Here is a 23919-nt window from a genome sequence, read left to right as displayed (position 1 = left end):
TGCTGTAACAAAATTGCCTTATATAGTCACGTCTGTTCTGTCTTGATATTACTGCAGTGATTTCACTCCAAACCTTTGTTCATACATGTAGGTCATAATGACATTGGAAACAGAGATGGAACTTGCTGTGAGTCAGTTCTCTGTGTTGCCCAAAAGGAAAACTTCAGTGCTGCCTTCACTAACACAGATCTGCTTAACATAAAAGTCAGCTTGTATGAATTATATGTATAAACTGCAGTTTTGGTCTTATCTGCCTTCACTCTGCACCAGGGCTGCTCTTTATTTTTCTGTCAGTCAAGAGATTTAGGACTCAAGTTATATTTTTTGCACTACAAGGTAGGGGCATTCTCAGTTACCTAGGAGTTACAGGCATGTTGGAAGTCAGCCCTTTTTGCTGGCGTTGTCAGTATGTTGGCTGTTCTTGTCAATCTACAGCAATGATATTACTGTAGTTTCCATCCCACAGAAATGCCTTTTCCAGCTAAGTACTTCCATCCAGTACTGGTTCCTTCCTTTTCTAAGTGACATCACTGAAGATCTGGGAGGAAATATTTTTTTTTTTCAATGATACAAAGATTTGCCATAGGATGAGAGGAAACTTGAAAATGTTAGGGAGATAATCAGAAATAGACAAGGTTTGATGAATTTCAAAGTAATGCATATTTAAGATCAAAAATGAGGTAATACATGTGGGGAAAGAATACATTAATGATTGTGAAGAGTGACTTTGTTGTCATACTAAATAAGCAATGTAATATAACACTGTGGAAGACTGGGGTTACTGGGATGCGTAGAAAGACACTGTGGAAGACTGGGGTTACTGGGATGCGTAGAAAGACACTTTACTGGGATGTGAGAAAGACACTGTGAAGAGGGGTTACTGGGATGTCGAAAGACACCGTGGTGGAAGACTGGGGTTACTGGGATCGGGATAGAAAGACACCGTGGGTGGAAGACTGAGGGATCTAGAAGTGGAAGACTGGGGTTACTGGGATGCGTAGAAAGACACTGTGGAAGACTGGGGTTACTGGGATGTGTAGAAATACTGATATGAAGTACAAAACACATGACACATGCATGAAACTGGATGCTAAACTATGACTTTTGACAGGCATTTTCTTTAAATCTATATCCCAGTGTTTGCTAAGAAATATTGGATCTGAAAATTAAATCCAGATTAATAAGATGAACAAAATGCACTTTGGAGGAATGGTCTCAGTTTTAATATGCCAAGCAAGCCAAGACTCCACACAAGCTGTGATTTGGGGGTTAGAATATTAATTTTTGGGTGCAGACACTGCCAACCTGCTTACCTGTTCTGCTATGGAAGGGGTGATCACGTAGGAATGCCAGGTACTTTTGTACTACCTAGATTCAAAAATATCTACACGCTAAGATTTTGGGATCCTGACTTTTGGTAAAATACCTTTAAAAACTATGATTTCAGCTCTGTCAATGTTTTGGGGGTTCACAGTTAAATGTTCCCTTGTTTTGGATTCTATAACACTTCTGTACAGGAATCTGGTAATTCATTGTGCAGACAGTCAGTGAAACAGTATATGAAGTACTCAACACAGTTCTGAAGAGATTTCCTGTCTACAATGATCACGGCATGAATGCTTTTTGGGGATGGTAATGAAATGGAGCAGTGTTTTAGTTTTTATTAGCGTCCATAAAAGAAAGATTACATTAACTGAATATGTATTTCTTTGAGAAAAACAATGTACAAGCTTTTTAGATATCTTAAGAAATTAGATAGAGATCCCCAGAATGATGACAGTCAGAAAAGGATATGTGCAAACCCCTGGAGGTATAGAGAGATAAAGCCCTGAGCATGACCTAACTGTCCCAGGGTTGATTAGCAGCCTGAGTGACTGACAGAGTTGCAGTGAGGGACAAGTGTAATCATCCTAGAGGTGGGTGGATAGGATCATGGACTCTAGTGGTGATGGCCTCTGGTGGAGGCTGGGGACATTACAAGGTGGACGTACCTACAAAAGGGGCTTTCGAAATATGGTTGATCTTTTCCAAGAGGTAGGCTGAAATGCCACACATCTCCATTGCATGCCTGCTGCCCAGGCTAAACCATGGATCCACAATGGAGAGAGGAATTGACATGGGTTAGCCATAAAAAGTAACCGCCCCCGGGATGGATGCACAGACGTACCAAGCCCAAAATGCCTTGCCTGCGAATTGTCCCACCATTACACTGAATTAAGTATGGGAGACGAGTTAATTCTCTGGTAGACCTGGCACTTTGTGGGGTGCCGGGCTGGTAAAATGATGGCTGAAGGAGGTGGAAGCAAAAAAGGAAACAAAAAGTGGATATGTGCAGATAAGTAAATAAACAGGCATGAATAAAAGTAGTTGGGATATAATTTAAATATATAAAAGCCTGAAAAGCATATGCATGGTGTTTATTCAAAGAAATCATTGCCATAGCTTTACTTGTGCTTCACTGGTGAGTTCTAGTAGTGCTAAAGTGATAATAAGCAATTCAGAGACATGGACAAGTCTCATTGAGCAAAAGCCTATTAGCATCTCATTTGCATGTATCTGAATCAAACTGTTAATGGATATTTTCAGATTCTGTTAATTCCAACACAGATAGTACCACTGTTTTACCTGGTTTAATGGTACACTGTATATGTCATTGGCATTAACAACCTTCCTATGATTTCAGGAGCTTCATAAAGTTTCATTCCTGTCAAAGATGACACTAATTTAGTCTTTATCTACATGACAAACCCTACTTACATATGATTGTACAACTAAATCTCTTACTGTAAAGATTTCACTCTTTTTCTAATGTAAATGTTTCCTTTAATTCTATAGTTTTATGATTTTTCAGTAACGAGTTGCATATCTCTCATCCTCTTAGCACAAGAAATCTGGACAAAGCCAAAAATAATGAGGGGGAAGCCCCAAAATAGGGACACATTTTAAATCCATCCATCCATCTGTCTGCAACCCCTTTTCCCATTTTGCACATAGGGTTGGGGTGTCACTTCAGCAGTGACAATCATCTTGAGCGAAGGTTTACATCACTGGGTGGCTAGCCCAGCCATGGTAGTTCATTCGTACCAACTCATTTGCGCACGTGCACACACACACACACACACACACACACACACACACACACACACACACACACACCTATGGCCAATTTAGAGTGTCCTGTTCACCTACTGCATGTCTTTGGAATGTGGGAAGAAACCAGAGCACCTGGAGGAAACCCATGTGACCACAGGGAGGAAGTGCAAACTCTGCACAGAAGGCACCCTAGCTAAGAATCAAACCAGAGAACCTCTTGCTGTGAGGGGACAATGCTAACTGCTGCACCACCGCAGCCACCCAGGGCACATTTTAAATATTGCTCTTATAAAATTAGAAAGTTTCTAGAATAAAATATTTTGTGTTATTGTGCATTTTCTGAAGGATATGAAGTCTGAAAATCAAATGTCTGTCATTGTTTATTAAATTCAATCCTCACTGAGTTGCCAGAAAAACAGAATTTTTATGGAAAACAGACCACAAATATGAGTCAAAAATCTGGACATTCTGTGAAAATCTGGACAGTTGAGAGGTTTGCCGAGTTGTCTGAGCTCTGAGCATCCCTAGATTCATTAGCCTCATTAAAGATAAGTGACTCTTTCAATATTCTACGTTATGTTTCATTTTTTCAATAATTTCTGGACTACAGTTTTCAAATGACACATACGGAACTTTTTTAGCATTTTTTATTCCATTTTATTCCTGAAGTGATATGATATGAGAACATAAATTATTTTCTAAGCACCCATTATGGAATAATTTTAAATACCTTTATATCATGCTATGCTATTTGTACATGTGATGTCACCCATCTGATGTAATCACATTTTGAATCCAATCCATGGAAGTAAACAGTAATGTAATTGTACTACAAAGAGAGTTTAAAAAATAACTATAAGTTTCATTTTGACTGTTAACACTTGCCAATGAAACTGTAATGTGCTTATATCTTAATGCTCAACTTAAAAATATATACCGAGATGTTTGACTGATGTGCATTCATTCATAATTATTGTGCAATGATCCAAAATAACTTTGTCCTGGTAGACATGGTGAGTCATTTAAGAGTGGGGGAGAAGCAGAAAGTAGCTATAACACCATTTACTACCATGATTTGAAGTATAGACTTCAAAGTCACTGAAAAATGTGGCATGAAAGTGCTACACTGCCCCCAGGGTTAAGTAACCCCAGAGTTAGTAAATTTAAAAATGTGAGGATACAGGGTACAAGCATGTTTCCCCTTGCAAATTCTAATTTTCTATTTTCTAATAAACAATTTTATATTAGAATTATTATGTGGACAGAGATATTAAGGCTTTTCATAAATCATTTTGTAAATTAAATTAATCCACTGGATTTAGAGATAAAGCCAGAAAAATGAAAACTATAGTTTGTCTAAGTAGTAAAGAAAGAGGAACATTCCAAATTAAGAAGAGAAAGTACGAGATGGCAAACTGAATATCTTAAACATTTGTATTTGCCCCTTTTTGGTGAGAGCTAACAAATTGTATAGGTATTATAAAAAAAAATCCATGCAAGTTTTGTTATATAAAAAACATTCCTATAGCCAAAACAGTGCAGATACTATGGCCTTTTATCTGAATGCACAGCATAGATTATTGAAGTGTTTGTAGAATCCATTTTTTGAACACTTAGAAATTTTAACATAGTCCTACATTTGAAAACTAGTGTAAAGTCATTTTCTAGAATCATGTAATACAATCCATGTGTCAGTGAATGCCTAGCATTGCCTACTAATAATAGTGACATTTTCTGTTTTGTTTCTTCCAGATAGCACATTTGCTGAGACAATATCAACCGCCCGACTCAGCACAGTACGACTCAGCACTTGCCTTCCTCAGAGTAACCATGATTCTGCAAACTTCAACAATAATGAGCTGGAAAATAGCCAGGTAGTTTCAAAAATTGCCAATTTAAACCTGGCAAGGGTTCCAGGACTATCTGTGGACAATCATACAATGCCATGCTGCTCAAACAGACGTCAGAGGCCCCAGGGCATCCCCAACTTTTTGGATACAGACCTTCATTTCCATCATACCAGAGGCCCTGATATTACTCTCTCTCAGGACAAAATGGCAGCCTGCACCAATTGGCAAGAAAGCAATAGGACTTTGGTGTTTTCTGATCGGCCTTTGCATATTGGGGAAACCCTCTTTGTGGAGGTGGGACATTTAGGGCTGCCTTACTATGGTTCCTTACTTTTTGGCATTACATCTTGTGATCCAGGAATTTTACGAATAACTGATCTACCAGCTGATCCAGAGTTCTTATTGGACAGAAAGGAATACTGGGTTGTTTATAGGGGATTCCCTGTTCTGAACAATGGTGACATCCTCAGTTTCACAGTTCTGTCAAATGGTGAAGTTCACCACGGGGTAAATGGTATTAACCGTGGAATGCTGATGTGCGTAGATACCTCACAGTCACTTTGGGTATTCTTCAGTATCCATGGGGTGGTGAATCAACTGAAGATACATGGTAAGCCAATATTTTTGATAACAGAAACATTCACTTGGTCATATCTTACATGTGCTAGATAGATTTCTGCCAGGCTGTATTCCAGTTGTAATCATTGGTATTTAATCTTTATTAAGATTTTCTTGATTTCCAAGTTTTGCATTGATCATAAATGTTAAGTTAGGATAAAGGACGATATGATTTATAAGAATCTGACATTTCAAGAGACAGATGAAAAAAAATAACCTATGCTGAATTAAACTTACACAGTAAGTTATTTTAAATGTATTTGCGCTGCTCCCTATGGTACATTGTACACTTTATTTCTTTTCTTCTCTACTGTTATATTTCCTCCATTCCCAAAGTTCCTCTCATCTGATTGTTGATGCTGACACAGTCAGATAAATGCCCAGTAGTGCACCTGGGTCACAGTAATCCTGGGATGAAGTGTCAACTATGAGAAGCAGAGCTGAGGATAACATTGCACGAAAAGCAAATCATGGATGGGACGACCACAGATTGAGTGAAAAGACAATGATGGTAAACAACACAATGGTGGATTTTATCTTTAGGGGATAGACACCTAATGGATCTGGTCAGGTGACACTATAAATATTGTGTGCTGCACCCAAGGCAATGCAAGGAGGGAGGCACAAGGCTGTTGGAAGGAGGTCAGAAGAAAACTACAAAAAGGGTGTATGGTGTGGAAGGGAAGGGATATAAGTAGCTACTGCAGAAGTTTCTCACTTCCAGATGAATGCCATCAAAAGCATACATTGGTTATAGAAGAAAGTATGTGGCCAGGTTGTTAAGAACATAAAGATATGGGATATTATATGTACGTAGGGGATTATGTTTCAGACACTTGATTAGGTCAACTCAATCAGGAGGTATAGAAGACAAAGAAGACGTTACAGGCAGCAGATTGTAGGGTCTATTTACTTGTTTAATCTGTGGAAGAACCTCTTCATTGAGAGGATTTTATCCATGGAATGGATTATCAGAATGGGTGGTGGATATGAAAAATTCAGAAGTCACAGGATGCATAAAAATGAGGTGAGGGATAAGACAGTGAAAAAAAGAGGTAGAATGTAAAATAAACTTGAAGGGTAGACTAAATAGTTCAGTTTTCTCCATCTGCCATCATTCATACATAATGTAATAACCTAGAGATATCAAAGACCACAGAAGGGACATTATATGTTGCTGCCCTAGTTTGGCCCCTACACTGATGAAAACAAGTAGATATGACACACAATCACCTCTCACAACCAAGATGATGGTATGGTCCATGATGATGGTATGGTCCAGATGTACTCTGAGAGGCCATGGAATTGGGCAGAAATAAACCATGAAAGATTGAGACATGGCACTCTTTTTCAAGTAATTTCTGGGTTTTTCTTATTTTGTTCTTTTCCTAACCCCTCTCTCTGTATATATATATATATATATATATATATATATATATATATACACACACACACACACACACACACACACACACACACACACACAGTATATACAGAGAGAGAAGGAGCGAGAACCTGTACTTCTAAATATTGTAATTTCAAAACCCAAAGACCAAAACACCGAAACCAGAATGCTGAAATCTTAAAATAGTGAAAGTTTAAAACACCAACGCTCAAACTGAAAATTGAAATTGTTGAGTTTCATAAGACTGAAAGTTAAAGTTATGATGTCATAATACCGATAGTACTGTAGAAAATCCTTATTTACTGTTTGTAAATGCCTCTTTAAATTTATATAGGAAGTACGTGAACAAATATAGCGTACATTTCATACCTCCCACCATGTAGTGGATGTGTGTACCATACTATAAGGTTAGAAAAATGCATATGCCCTTTTCCCAACTGTAGTGCGATCCTGGAGTTGGTATATATAGTTGGGGGGGGGTCGCCCCCCACATCAGACGGTATGGGGGTGTAGCCCCCTACTTAGGTGGGTTTTAGATAGTCCAGTCTGCAGAGAGAAGGTAGTAAGTCATTATTTAGTTATTACAGAGTTCTTGTTTGTTTTTGGACATGTACAGTATCATTTTCTTTTTGTATAGTGCTGCTTTGGTGTAGGGAGTTGTATGTAAGGTTTCCACATTTGAATTCAGTATTTTGGGCATTGGTGTTTTGAACTTTCAGTGTTTTAAGATTTCAGCTTTCTGGCTTGGTGTTTTGGTCTTCGGGATTTTGAAATTACAATATTTAGAAGTAGATCTGTGTGTGTGTGTGTGTGTGTGTGTGTGTGTGTGTATGTGTGTGTGTGTGTATATATATATATATATATATATATATATATATATATATATGTGTGTGTGTGTGTGTGTGTGTGTGTGACATTTGACTGCAGTGCCAATGACAGGTATAAAGTCACCCTCCTATTATGAAGTTATAGCACACATTTGATCTTCAGCCCTTGACAGGGGACAACCAGTGTGTGTGTAGAGCGAGCTAATCAAGCAAAAACAGCAGTTCAGTGGTTAGTTACTGTATCCTATTTCCACAAAAAGTTAAAAAAAAATGTTCTTATGAGAATAACAGAGTATGCATTTTATGCTGAGATAGTGTTACACCCCAACACACTGTAAGACATAAAGCTGTATAAGGTCAAATGCAATATTTGCACTGTGCTTTGGCTATTTTTATACAGGCACATCATCAGAGGCAAAGATGTCAGACAGCAAATGTTTATATATTCATTATATATATATTTTTTCACCAGCTGCCATTACATCCCACCAGAAATATTTAGGGGTCGTCAAGCAAGAATCAGTGCATTTCTGGAAATATATTGCTTGCTTCAGTGCAATTAGCTTCACAACAAACAGCATCCTGTCCAACTCTGAAGAACTGTGCTTCATTGAAACATGTTACTGTTTATTAACTAAGCGGTGAGCTAATTTTAGTTATATGCCAACCCCCCACCAAAGCTACCTCAGAAACACCCCCAAAGGAATCATTAAACATCATGCATAATAAAGCCATGTAACCTTCTGTATTAACATTGGTTCTGAAACATTCACCAACTTATACTATTTTAAGCTTGCGGAAGGCTAGTCAGACATGGAGCCTGGCATGTGGTAGTTGGAAAGTGGCACAAAAAACTGATGTTAAAAAAAAAAGCATAAGCCACGTGCTATAGTATGTAAGGAATACTCCAATGATGGTTCATTCTGTCTTATGTATGAATATTGTACGTATTTACTGTCTGTGTGTATACAGAACTACTTTTAAAAATGTATTCTGCTTTGTTGCAGTTAAGTGTCTAGGTTTTCTGTTAATTACACTGGCTGTGTTTTTGATTGTAAAGTCTATGATTTATCACTGTTTAAAGTGATGTAATGCAGTTTTTGGGAGGTAGTTAATACATTTTCAAGAAAAAATGTTTATATTGTCTGCATGGGTGCAACACATTTTAGTGTGAAGTTACGCACTTTGAATGCATCAGTCTGGAAGATCTTTGTTATTGGAGGATATGACCAGGTCATGGCCGTGCAGAAGAATATAAACAGAATGTTTTGAGTTCCATGCAGGAAGTTTCTGTAGCTCTGACTATCTGAGTATCAAGACTAAAGGCTGCCCTAAGTAAAAGAAGTGGAAGCAGGACTTTGTAAATAAAGCTGTCTTTTTCATCAACGCCTTTAGTTTTGTCCTTCATACCTTGGATGAAGGAACAAAACAAAAAGATAATTAAATTGGTAGAGTCTGCACTGAATTCCTGGCTGTACTTCACTATGACTTTGGACAGAGGTTCAGAATGGATATTACTACCTGTACTGTACCATGACTAATGCCGTATGTTCAGAATGGACATTTCTAGCTGTACTGCATCATGAATAAGGACAGAGGTTCAGAATGGACATTCTTTGCTGTAATGCACAAGAACTAAGGACACAGGCACATAATGGACATTCCTAGCTGTACTACTGTATGAATAAGGACAGTGATTTAGAATGAACATTCCGAGCTCTACCACACAATAAAGAAGGCCAAAGGTTCAGAGTGGACATTCCTACTTTAGAATGAACATTCCGAGCTGTACCACACTATAAAGAAGGCCAAAGGTTCAAAGTGGGCATTCCTACCCGTAATGCACTATGACTAAGGACAGAGGTTCAGAGTTATCATTCTTACCTGCACTGCACCATGACTAAGGATAGAGGTTCATAGTGGACATTCCTAGCCATACTGCACAATGAGTAAGGACAGAGGTGCAGAATGGACATTCCTAGCTGTACTGCATCATGACTAAGGACTGAGTTTCCAAATGGACTTTCCTAGCTGCACTGCACTATGACTTAGGATAGAGGTTCACAATGGACGTTCATACCTGTACTGCACTATGAATAAGGACGGAGATTCAGAAAGGACATTCCTAGCTGTACTGCACCATGACTAAGGACAGAGCTTCAGAATGGATGTTCATAGCTGTACTGGCCTATGACCAAGGACAGAGGTCAGAATGGACATTCCTAACTGTACTGCACTAGGACTAAGGACAGAAGTTTAGAATGGACATTCCTAACTGTACACAACCATGACTAAGGACAGAGGTTCAGAATGGTCATTCCTAGCTGTACTGCACTGTAACTAAGGACAGAGGTTCAGAATTGACTTTCCTAACTGTAATGCATTATAACTAAGGACAGAGGTTCAGAATAGACATTCCTAGCTGCACTGCACTATGACTAATGACAGAGGTTCACAATGGAAATTCCTAGCTGTGCTGGCCAAGGACTAAGGACAGAGATCAGAATAGACATTTCTAGTTGTACTGCACTATGACTGAGAACAGAGGTTCGGAATGGTCATTGCTAGCTGTACTACACTATGACTAATGACAGAGGTTCATAAAAGACATTCTTAGCTGTACTGCACTATGACTAAGGACAGAGGTTCATAAAGGACATTTCTAGCTGTACTGCATTATAACTAAGGACAGAGGTGCAGAATGGACACTCTTAGCTATACTGCACTATGACTAAGGACAGAAGTTCATAAAGGACACTCCTAGTTGTACTGCACTATAACTAAGGACAGAGGTTCAGAATGGACATTTCTAACTGCACTGCACTATGACTAAGGACAGAGGTTCACAATGGGAATTCTTAGCTGTACTGCAGTATGACTAAGGACAGCAGTTCAGAATGGTCATTCCCAGCTATACTGTGCTGTAACTAAGGACAGAGGTTCAGAATGGACTTTCCTAACTGTAATGCATTATAACTAAGGTCAGAGGTTCAGAATAGACATTCCTAGGTGCACTGCACTATGACTAATGACATAGGTTCATAAAAGACATTCTTAGTGCACTATGACTAAGGACAGAGGTTCATAAAGGACATTTCTGTCTGTACTGCACTATAACTAAGGACAGAGGTGCAGAATGGACACTCTTAGCTATATTGCACTATGACTAAGGACAGAGGTTCATAAAAGACATTCTTAGCTGTACTGCACTATGACTAAGGACAGAGGTTCATAAAGGACACTCCTAGCTGTACTGCACTATAACGAAGGACAGAGGTTCATAAAGGACACTCCTAGCTGTACTGCACTATGACTAAGGACGGAGGTTCATAAAAGACATTCTTAGCTGTACTGCACTATGATTAAGGGCAAAGGTTCATAAAGGACATTTCTAGCTGTACTGCACTATAACGAAGGACGGAGGTTCATAAAGGACACTCCTAGCTGTACTGCACTATGACTAAGGACGGAGGTTCATAAAGGACACTTCTAGCTGTACTGCACTATAACGAAGGACGGAGGTTCATAAAGGACACTCCTAGCTGTACTGCACTATGACTAAGGACGGAGGTTCATAAAGGACACTCCTAGCTGTACTGCACTATGACTAAGGACGGAGGTTCATAAAGGACACTCCTAGCTGTACTGCACTATGACTAAGGATGGAGGTTCATAAAGGACACTCCTAGCTGTACTGCACTATGACTAAGGACGGAGGTTCATAAAGGACACTCCTAGCTGTACTGCACTATGACTAAGGACGGAGGTTCATAAAGGACACTCCTAGCTGTACTGCACTATAACGAAGGACGGAGGTTCATAAAGGACACTCCTAGCTGTACTGCACTATGACTAAGGACGGAGGTTCATAAAGGACACTTCTAGCTGTACTGCACTATGACTAAGGACGGAGGTTCATAAAGGACACTCCTAGCTGTACTGCACTATGACTAAGGACGGAGGTTCATAAAGGACACTCCTAGCTGTACTGCACTATGACTAAGGACGGAGGTTCATAAAGGACACTCCTAGCTGTACTGCACTATGACTAAGGACGGAGGTTCATAAAGGACACTCCTAGCTGTACTGCACTATGACTAATGACAGAGGTTCATAAAGGACACTCCTAGCTGTACTGCACTATGACTAAGGACGGAGGTTCATAAAGGACACTTCTAGCTGTACTGCACTATGACTAAGGACAGAGGTTCATAAAGGACACTCCTAGCTGTACTGCACTATGACTAAGGACGGAGGTTCATAAAGGACACTTCTAGCTGTACTGCACTATGACTAAGGACGGAGGTTCATAAAGGACACTCCTAGCTGTACTGCACTATGACTAAGGACGGAGGTTCATAAAGGACACTCCTAGCTGTACTGCACTATGACTAAGGACGGAGGTTCATAAAGGACACTCCTAGCTGTACTGCACTATGACTAAGGACGGAGGTTCATAAAGGACACTTCTAGCTGTACTGCACTATGACTAAGGACAGAGGTTCACAATGGACATTATTAGCTGTACTGCACTATGACTAAGGACAGCAGTTCAGAATGGTCATTCCCAGCTATACTTCACTGTAACTAAGGACAGAGGTTCAGAATGGACTTTCCTAACTGTAATGCATTATAACTAAGGACAGAGGTTCAGAATAGACATTCCTAGGTGCACTGCACTATGACTAAGGACAGAGGTTCATAAAGGACATTTCTAGCTGTACTGCACTATAACTAAGGACAGAGGTGCAGAATGGACACTCTTAGCTATATTGCACTATGACTAGGGACAGAGGTTCATAAAAGACATTCTTAGCTGTACTGCACTATGATTAAGGACAGAGGTTCATAAAGGACATTTCTAGCTGTACTGCACTATAACTAAGGACAGAGGTACAGAATGGACACTCTTAGCTGTACTGCACTATGACTAAGGACAGAGGTTCATAAAATACATTCTTAGCTGTACTGCACTATGATTAAGGACAGAGGTTCATAAAGGACATTTCTGGCTGTACTGCACTATAACTAAGGACAGAGGTTCAGAATGGTCATTCCTAGCTGTATTGCACTATGACTAAGGACAGAGGTTCATAAAGGACATTTCTGGATGTACTGCACTATAACTAAGGACAGATGTTCACAATGGACATTCTTAGCTGTACTGCACTATGACTTATGACAGAGGTTCAGAATGGACTTTCCTAACTGTAATGCATTATAACTAAGGACAGAGGTTCAGAATAGACATTCCTAGCTGCATTGCACTATGACTAATGACAGAGGTTCACAATGGAAATTCCTAGCTGTGCTGGCCAAGGACTAAGGACAGAGATCAGAATAGACATTTCTAGTTGTACTGCACTATGACTGAGAACAGAGGTTCGGAATGGTCATTGCTAGCTGTACTACACTATGACTAATGACAGAGGTTCATAAAGGACATTTCTGGATGTACTGCACTATAACTAAGGACAGATGTTCACAATGGACATTCTTAGCTGTACTGCACTATGACTTATGACAGAGGTTCAGAATGGACTTTCCTAACTGTAATGCATTATAACTAAGGACAGAGGTTCAGAATGGACTTTCCTAACTGTAATGCATTATAACTAAGGACAGAGGTTCAGAATAGACATTCCTAGCTGCACTGCACTATGACTTATGACAGAGGTTCAGAATGGACTTTCCTAACTGTAATGCATTATAACTAAGGACAGAGGTTCAGAATGGACTTTCCTAACTGTAATGCATTATAACTAAGGACAGAGGTTCAGAATAGGCATTCCTAGCTGCACTGCACTATGACTTATGACAGAGGTTCAGAATGGACTTTCCTAACTGTAATGCATTATAACTAAGGACAGAGGTTCAGAATGGACTTTCCTAACTGTAATGCATTATAACTAAGGACAGAGGTTCAGAATAGGCATTCCTAGCTGCATTGCACTATGACTAATGACAGAAGTTCACAATGGAAATTCCTAGCTGTGCTGGCCAAGGACTAAGGACAGAGATCAGAATAGACATTTCTTGTTGTACTGCACTATGACTAAGGACAGAGGTTCATAAAGGACACTCCTAGCTGTACTGCACTATGACTAAGGACGGAGGTTCATAAAGGACACTCCTAGCTGTACTGCACTATGACTAAGGACGGAGGTTCATAAAGGACACTCCTAGCTGTACTGCACTATAACGAAGGACAGAGGTTCATAAAGGACATTCTTAGCTGCACTGCACTATGACTAATGACAGAAGCTCACAATGGAAATTCCTAGCTGTACTGGCCTATGACTAAGGACAGAGATCAGAATAGACATTTCTAGTTATACTGCACTATGACTGACAACAGAGGTGCAGAATGGACACGCTTAGCTGTACTGCACTATGACTAAGGACGGAGGTTCATAAAGGACACTCCTAGCTGTACTGCACTATGACTAAGGACGGAGGTTCATAAAGGACACTCCTAGCTGTACTACACTATGACTAGGGACAGAGGTTCAGAATGGCATTCAATGGCAGACTTCAATGCTTCTAAGTTTCATTTGCAGCTGCTGTCATTCGTTTTTTTGAGGATTTTAGGACTGATAAATGATTTTTTTATGATTTAGACCAGGCCACCTTCACTGACATGTAGAAAGGTATGTGTATCTGAGTCTTGCACAGCTATTTCTAGATGCAATATCGCATACAATTTGAGTTAATCTGAATGATTTAGCAGTTTCATCCAACCAAAGTAATTCTTAAGATGCTTAATTACTTAATTGTTTTATTATCTTTTGTGGATAAGCCAAGCATTAGTAGACAAACAGAGAAGGAGCATAATACTTCATTAGCTTGCACACATTAAAGAATATACAGGCTTGTTAAACCTGGTGGATTTCTTCAGAAATGTGTCCAGGGCCATTGATGAGGACAAATCTGTGCGCACAGCATACCTTGACTTGGCAAAGGCCTTTAACACAATTCTACACTCAGGCATTACTGATAAACTTAGCAAACTGAATGTAAACCCCTTTGTTATAAGATGGGTTGCCAACTGGCTCACAAACCAGTCACACACTGTCAAAGTGGGTGACTGCACATCATCCAACAGACCTGTCACCAGCAGGGTGCCACAAGGTTCATTGCTGGGCCCACTACTGTTTGGTATATACTTCTCATAAGTTCAGGCCAAAACTATGGGGCTGTGGCTGACCCAGCTTGCAGATGACTGAAGACTTGGTGCAATTATTGAGACTCCAAATTATGTCAGTATACTTCAGGAGGGGCTTATGCGGACCAGTGACTGGTGTGTTAGTCATAGTCTCAAACTGAATGCAAAGAAATGCATCATCATTCTCTTAAGTAAAAGTAATGTCCCTTCACATTATCAAATTAACAGCAATACCATGTGTACCAAGGAAGTGGTAAGGGATCTGGGATCACAAGTAGACTGTAACCTTAACTTTGACCACCTTGTGTCTACTGTAGTAAGGAAGGCCTTCTATGTAGCACACTTGAATAGCAAAGGCATCGCTTCTAGAACAAAGGAGGTTTTAACCCCTCTATAGTTGCCACTAATCAGGCCCATAATTGAGTATAATACCCCTTTTGGCATGTACCGTACAAAGCACCTGCAGCAACTGTAGAGACTTCAGAGGTTTCTACCTAAGAAGATCAAGGGACTCCAGGGCGTGTCTTACACAGACCGACTAAATCCCCTGTCACTGTAGTCTGTATCATATAGACTTCTTAGGGTAGACTTCTGCCTAGCTTGCAGGGCAATCTCAGACCCAAACCTAATGAACTTGCTGCACATCTGTAAGTCAAATGGGACTAGAGTTACCCATTCCAGGGATATAAATATGGCCTGTGACTTGAATAGGATGTGCTGGAGGGATAAATTTGTCTCCCAGCAACTGCTGCATCTTTAGAATTGGCTACCAATTCATGTGAAGCAGAGGACCTCTATGACACTGTTCAAGCGGCACCTGGATAAGTGAATGGGGCACTGTAAATTCTTACAAGGGATAGCGCCTACAACCCTCATGGACATGGGCAGTCATTACTAGATGCAATCCTGGATGTTGACTAGAGTATCTATGATATTACATTGAGATGAAACGGCTAAGCTTGAAATGACCTTGATAGTCAATATCTAGTAACCTCCTATGAGCCTATGATTATGTTGAGCTAAATACTGCTAATCCTTTTACATATAGGATTGCTGTTCATGCTTCAGTTATATTGGAAGCCTAAATCTTTTAGAGTGCTTGGACTACTTGAGGGGCAGTTACTATACCAATCTACTGTAACTGATGATTCATAAAAGGTGCAAAGCTAATTAGTGACCTATCAAGTGATTTGTCAGTGTATATACTACTGCACAATAAGTTTTTCCCATTCACTGCAAATTATGTAACAGCTTATAAATATTATAAATATATTCATTCTGATATTAGAATAAATGCAAACATTCTTGCAGCACTAAAAAGATCTAACAGCAAGGTGGTACATTCGGTAGGACTGTTGCCATGCAGCACCAGGTTCTTCTGTGTGACTTTTTGTTATGGTGCCTTAGCTTTGTTTGTGTTGCATGTTGCCTGTTTTCATGTTTTGTTTTGCTTTTTTGGCTGGGTATTTGTCGTACTCCCACATTCCAAAAAGATGCTGGCAGCTGGGCTGATGATGTTATATTGCCAACAGTGGTGCATGTGCATGTCTGTGTGTGTGTGTGTGTGTGGGTGTGTGTGTGTGTGTGTGTGTGTGTGTGTGTGTGTGTGTGTGTGTGTGTGTGTGTGTATGTGTGCTTGTGTGTATGTGTGTGTGTGTGTGTGTGTACATATATATGTGTGCGTGTGTGCGTGCGTGTGTGTGTGTGTGTGTGTGTGTGTGTGTGTGTGTGTGTGTGTGTGTTTGTGTGTGTGTTTTAGCTTGCATTGATATGGAGTATTGCCCTATCCAGGGCTAATTGCTACATGCCCCTATTATTTGCATAAGTAGTGTTTGAACACCACAGCCAATGAATAGCATAAACTAAGAATAACAAATAGATGAACAGACTGAGTAAAATCTGTACAAAGAAAATCTAAATGAAAAAGGGAAGGACAGAACTCATATTCTTGCAGAAGATGATGCGATGATGTCATTAGATATAGCTTAAAATATAAGACCACATAAGATAGGCCATTATTGCTTTTCTACTTTTTTTCTCAACTTCTGTGTTAGATGCTTTTATGCAATTTCCTGCATGCCCATGACATAGTTTAAGTGGAAAAGTGCTTGTATCCCCGGTGCTTCTTTCTACAAGTACAGACTTAACAATATTATTTTTTTAAATAGGCACAGTGCAGTCTAACCCCATGAGCAGCTCTCCTACAGGGTCACCTGGAGGTTCACAGTATGACAGTGATTCTGATATGGCCTTCAGTGTTAACCGCTCTTCTTCAGCCTCAGAGTCTTCACTTGGTAAGAACTACAAGAAATTATTATTTTTTTCATTAATATGATGGTTGTCATGTGACAAGTTTCTTGTTTTTTAATCTGTCTTAAGTATCATCATAAGGTGATGGAGTCCTGTTAAAAACTATAGCCAGACATCTGAAATTATCTTTGTCCATTGTTTCTGCTTGACAGAAAGAATCTCAACAAATAAAAATTGTGCTTTGTCTTTGTTGTCAGGATAGATGGCTCCAGGTAGTTAGTGGATTGTAACTGAGGAATTCATAGTAATACGAGTGCAGCACAAAGCAACATTACTATAGCACAAAGTGGCATCATTTTCCATTTAAGACAAGGTCATGTAGTGTGATTTGCTTACTGTGGCAGATCATTCTTTACGATCCTTCATATCTAGTGGATGAAGCAGCTCTGCGCATCAAAGTCTCAGCGCTCTAGGTGATCCTTTCATATTTCTTCTGTGCCACAGATTACCAAAACCTGCATGCAATTAAGTTAGAAATTCCAAAGTTACAAACTGAGAATCTTCAAAATTTTTAGCAACCACTGGTGTCTTGCCCACAACAAGGGCTGTTAGGCACAGTTTATAAAATAAAAGTATGACCTTAATGATTATCAAGCAGAATGACTATTTACCTTTTTGCTGTAAAAGCAAACCGCTGATGGGTTCTGTCCCATACCAGGCTCTTAGGTTCATATTTCAGTACTGACTGTTCAGGATGACTGAATGGTATATTTGTCAGAGCTCCTTCAGCACTTTGTTCAACAGTAATTTTGATAAAAGAAGAAGGAAAACCTTTCAGATGTAATTGAAGATTTCCCCCATTCACTGAACATGTCACCCTTGGTCATAGCTGGAAAAGGTTTAGACTGCTTTTGTGTACTTATCGCATTAGTGAAAAACAGGAAATACACAATTAGAGAAGATCTGCATTCAGTTTTGCTTACACTGTGATAGTGACAGTAATGTTCTGCAAGTTTTCTAAAAATAGTTTGTTGGCTATGCCTGACACAAGTCATGCTAAAGTAACTGTCTACCCTGTTCTGTCATGACCCTAAAACATTACAAAATATTTATTATTGCAAAACAAACAAAGGATAAGGAAAGTAAATAAATGTTAAACAGAGTACCTCTATGCTGGCAATGCTGGAGCTCCCAAGAGACTGGATATTATCGAAGTTCTTGTTATTTCTTTTTTAGCATTATTTTTCTTGACGATTTAGTTTACCATTCACCATTGGAATCTGATCAACACTATATTCTGGCTTTCTGGTATTTTTAATACTTACAAAAATTAAGGGATGTATTTACAAATGGATAATTTAAATGTGATAATCACAAAAAGTTAATTGCATGCAAAAATAACAAAAGTATGGAACAAATTACCAATACCTGTTTATCGTGATGCTCAAACACCGATGAGAAATTTAAAGCAGGTATTGATATGTTTTCCCCTCAACAAAGGCCTTCCAGCCACAGTCATAGATTACTGGTACTGGTATCTTAGGTAGCTGTAAGCAAGCCCTGAATTCACTTCTGACATTGTAAATGAAGCTGTGGTGTCAATGCAAAGTTAGATAGCTTCATAGTTTAGAATATACTAACAAATTTACTGCAGTTCTATTGCATCCTAGTAGTAGGGTTACTTTATTCCTGAATGGATATGCTGAATAATGGAAGCCCTGCTTCATATATACCCTTGTTAAGTGGGAGAAAAAACTTTTGGAGGCAATCAGACAAACTTTTTTTGGAGGAAATCATAACTGCATTCATAATAATAATAATAGTTTCTTTCTAAGAATGTATTTCAGATAAAGTTAGCAAATCCCCATATTTCTGTTTTAGGATTTACTTAGGCCATATTTTTACTTCCTTGCCCTTCTTAACAAGATCATGTCCATTTCAACTCATTTTGGCTTGTTTTAGTAGCTGCACTATTAATGATTTTTGTATGCTTTACTGTATGTCATCAGAAAATAACCTACTTTCCTAATTTTATTCATCACATAAAATATTTCACATTCATTTTTACTTTGGATAAGGTTGCATATTGTTAAACACTCAAATGCACCCTCCTGCACCACCTTAGCTAAGCCTAACCTGTGCTTGACCCTAACCATCAATCTACAGCTTAGTTTAGAAAAACTCTTTCTATAACACAACCACTGCTCAAGACACCGTAAACACAGACTACATAACAAATCCCACACAACGCTAAATCTATCCCCTTACAAAGCTCTTAATCTAATTCTAATCTTACCTAGCACTTACCCTTATCCTAACCCAAAAACACTTGCACCCACATTCCTACCCCTAATGCATACCCATTTATGTCGTTAAGCAAAGTGGACATTTGGGAAAAAAAATGTTTGATAAAGTGAACATTTGCAAAAAAAAAAAAACAAGAATTTACACCGGAATATAAATATATGGTTCTACCTGACATAGTCGAAACCACACAACACCGACAATGACATCACCGACACCACATAATCGATTAAATTAACAAACACATAACAACAATAAAAAACAAACCATCCCCATTCCACAAACACACACACACAACACACAACATCAAAAAAATCCAAAAACACCCACACTAACCCCCTAACTAAAGGTCCGTCACTATCTAACCTGCATGCCCCCTAACCTAACTAACCCTAACCCTTAACCCGAGTCTATCCTACCAAACCACTTACCTAACCTGCCCCTACTAACTAACTAACCCTAACCCTATCCTAACCCCCCTAATCACACAACCTGCTCCTACCTCCCTCTACCTACTCCGCCCCACCCCTCCTAACTCCTAAAACCCTAACTCCCTAACTCTAACTATCCCCCCCCCACACCCCTAACCAGACCTTATCACCACACACCATTCTATCTCCTACACACTGACCGCATACATTACTTTTCACCACTCCCGTCTCGGCCATGTCCCGTTCATACGACACTTCTGCGCTATCGATTGTCGATGCACTTTCCGGATTCTGTGGGTCTCGATCTTCTCGGGTCTTCTTTTGTCGATTCCTTCTGGGTGTCGATTCTCTCTGCTCCGACTTCTGCAGGTAGGGTCTCAAATATATACATATAGTGAAAGAGAGAGACAGAGGAAAAAGCAGTTCATTTTAATGTTAGCTGTGAGGCAGATAGTGCATAGGATTAAAGCTGAAAGCTGTTAACAAGCTGGACAGCACAGTGGTGCAGTGGTAGCATTGTCGCCTCACAGCAAAAGGTTCTCCGATTCGATTCTTGACTGGGGTGCCTTCTGTGTGGAGTCTGCATATCTTCCCTGCATTCAGTTGGGTTTCTTCTGGGTGCTCCAATTTCCTTCCATGTTACAAAGACATGCGTCTGGAGCATTTCTCCTGGGCCTCTGCTGAAAATTGGCTTTGTTCCAAGTCAGACTTTCCAGGTAAACAAATGTTAAATAAATGAAATAAAAAATGATTTCTATAGTTCAGGAATCAGGGTTTGCTACCTTCCGGAATTCAGGGCCCGATTCCTACCACTTGCATGAATGATCAAGTCACTTTACTGTACAGTGCACTTGAGTCACCTCTGAACAGGAAATCTTGTGTCCAGCGGGTTTACCCAGTTAAAAAATGAATTAAAAAGATGGGAAATAGCCACTGTTATTTTAGTCATCTGCTTTACTGAGAGTTAAAAGTCTAAACAGAAAGATCTGATTTAGTATTGACATGTTATTTTCAGATGTGTTACATGGTAGAATATTAAATAATGAAAGCCTTCATCATGGGTATTGTCTTGAGTGGTTCACTGTTCTGTTTTACGTATTTGCCACATTTAACTAAATGTTTATTATACCTGATTATAATGTTAGAACAGGAATGGCACACTGTGCTGTAATGCCACATTTTTATTGCTTTTTTGGCAGATTGTATGAGTGTGCTTTACAAAAAATGCAGTGTCACGGTGTAAAGAAGTTTGCAAATGTTTTTGTACTTAAATTTCTTTAGTTTGCCCAAGACTTTCTGGTTGGTTCCTATAAACACCTGATATGGGAGTATTTTTTTTTCTCTATGGGACCTAATTGTTGATTGCTGTCAAAGACTTCTTATTAAGCAAAAGTGTATGAATGTAACTATATTTTAAAAATATAAAGGGAAAATTTCAATAGCTAGTGGAGTTTGCCTTGTAGGCATGAGTACATCATTAAAACTGTTGTGCCATGTGCATTTATAAGTGGTGAGGCATTTTCTTCCAGAAAAAAATTGGACATCTCCCATGATGTGTTGAAAAATGAGGATTTGCAGATGTCTGTTTAAACATTTCAGCAAACCAGTGACAGTCTTATACTTTTAATACAGTTGTCATAAGATCTTTAATCTGCATAGTTAACCCTAAACACAAACAAAGGAAGCATTAATTCCTTTCTTTCTGTATGTTAAAGTGTCATAGTAAGTGATTAAAACCTACAGCTTTACTATATTTTGATTCTTACTTGCAAACTTTTGACCCACAAGCATGCCTGGTAGCTGATGGTGTTGAACAAGCATTTTGATTTAGTATTTGTAACATTTAACATTGAGTCTTGCCTGCTCTTTAGAATTTTATGACAGAAAATTGTAGCATTCCTTTCAACTTTCCATTAAGCACATCCTTTAGAAAAATAGTTTGACTAGTATGTTCATGTACTTTTGATGCAATATGTTTTAAAGACATTCATTAAAGACCATTTTTTTTGCCATGTTAGTAAACTTATTCTATTTTATATTGATGAACTCCATGTTGCGTATTTTTTTTCAGTGACTGCTCCAAGCTCTCCCCTGACGCCTGTGTCACCTGTTTTTCCTCCACCTGAACCACCAAGCAGAAAGAACAGTGAATGTACCGTCTGCTTTGATAATGAAGTGGACACCGTAATTTATACTTGTGGACATATGTGCCTCTGCAACAGCTGTGGTCTGAGGTTAAAGAGGCAGGTTAATGCCTGTTGTCCAATCTGCCGACGGGTAATCAAAGATGTTATCAAGATATATCGACCATAATCTCCAACAAAGGACTCTGACATTCTGCCTTCATTTCTCATTCTCCCTGCAGATGTTTCATATAAGATCTTACATGTTTTTGTATTTTTGTTTGATATTAGGGTTATTATTAAAGTATAGAATATAAATCAGGGTTTATTCTGAGTGTGAGAGAGCCTTAAAGCAGATGGCCATATCAGTAAATGTGCTACTAATGTTTTAAGTGTGATATATTGGATTTGCTGTGTAATGTACATAATGTGTCTGTCTTTTATAAAGTCTCTGGGTACAGTAAGTTACATGGAGCTGATCTTCAAATGTTATGAATGTAACAGAGCCATATGCTGATTGATACAACTTAAACCAATTCTGCCTCTGCAGAATGTAGTCCTTCTACTAAAGAAGAAGTGACTTTCTGTTCTACACACACTTTTGCATTAATTGAAAGAAATAAACCATAGCCTGGCAGGAGTGTGCATAGTTTCAGGATATACAGTTTCAGCCATGAGATCCTTTTGATCAAAGTATAGGATCCAGGTGTCTGTAAAACCTGCATCTTAGTATTGAATATGTGAGAAAAATTAAATTTAAATGCAGATTAGATGGAAAACTCAACAGGAAAGAAGACATGAAGACATAGCACTGACCCACTGTGCTTAGGAAACAAGCTGCTTCATAGTTAAATATAAATCACCCTTCAAAAAGTTTTTTTTTTTCTTTTTAATTAATTTTACTTTCCTGAAGCCTTTGGGCTCATTATTGATTACTGCAAAGGTGTGAAGACCAAATGACTGAATTCATCGCACTGCAGAGAAAAGACCTTCCTTCCTTCCCATAACCTGCTAACCACCACTCTCTCATGCCACATGTGCAATGATGTCGGTGCATGACATGTATGTGTGCTTCCATATGACCACTAAAATCAAGAGACCATCTGCATTTCCTGCTGCTACGTGCCCACTCCATTCCAGAGACCTATCAAACCTGCAAGCCAACATTGTTGCCAGTAACTCTCTCTTTGCAGCTGGATCTGATACTGTCACATTACAATGAATAGTAAAGATCTGTTCTTAAAAAATTACATAAGTCTCAACAGTAAATCAACAAGTAGAAGGAATTTAGCCTTAATCAAAAAACTGAAAATGACACATCATCACAAATTCTACAAACACGCCATTTTAGCACCAGTTTCAAGGAAAGTTCCCTGCTATGTTGAAATACAGGAATGCTGCATATGGCCACTTTGACACCTGTGCCACTGAAATAACATTGTATGCCATCTTTAGCTGTCAACAGCGTAATGTTTATAGTGATGTGTCCACATGACAACTCTCATGTTAATTTAGTATCTCTGCAAAACTGCTTTGTAACATGCTTAAGAACTGTCAGGAAAAATCACATGACAAACATCTACACCTATGTCTGTCATAGACAAGGATAGTCGGTGCTGATCATAGAATCGCTCTGCTAACAATGACTGTCTAACTATGGTCAATTAGGGTATATGAATTTTGTACATGGCTAGGCTTGTAATAGCCCTAGGGTCATTAGCCTAGTAACCTCATATGAACCTAAAACGTCAATGCATAACTTATAACTTATCACTTCACTAGCAAAGGCAAAAGAGGGGAAATACACTACTTACACCACACTGAAATTAGGTTAACTTTCTTCCAAGAGTCTT

The 23919-nt window shown here is 39.0% G+C and overlaps 1 protein-coding gene across 1 annotated transcript in view; it reads left to right on the top strand.

The window, feature by feature from the left end:
- Positions 1–22951, top strand: part of NEURL1B (neuralized E3 ubiquitin protein ligase 1B) — a 305897-nt gene extending 282946 nt beyond the window's left edge. The window contains exons 3-5 of the mRNA XM_044069111.1: positions 4846–5553; positions 17127–17252; positions 22015–22951. Of these exons, the coding sequence (XP_043925046.1) occupies positions 4846–5553; positions 17127–17252; positions 22015–22256 (1076 nt within the window). The 3' untranslated portion in view covers positions 22257–22951. The remainder of the gene's footprint in view (positions 1–4845; positions 5554–17126; positions 17253–22014) is intronic.
- The last annotated feature ends 968 nt before the right edge of the window (positions 22952–23919 follow it).

Source organism: Protopterus annectens, chromosome 4.part0 (genome assembly GCF_019279795.1).
Source record: "Protopterus annectens isolate FY-2018-M chromosome 4.part0, PAN1.0, whole genome shotgun sequence".
In the NCBI taxonomy this organism is placed as follows: domain Eukaryota; kingdom Metazoa; phylum Chordata; order Ceratodontiformes; family Protopteridae; genus Protopterus; species Protopterus annectens.
This window is presented reverse-complemented; position numbering and strand designations above follow the sequence as displayed.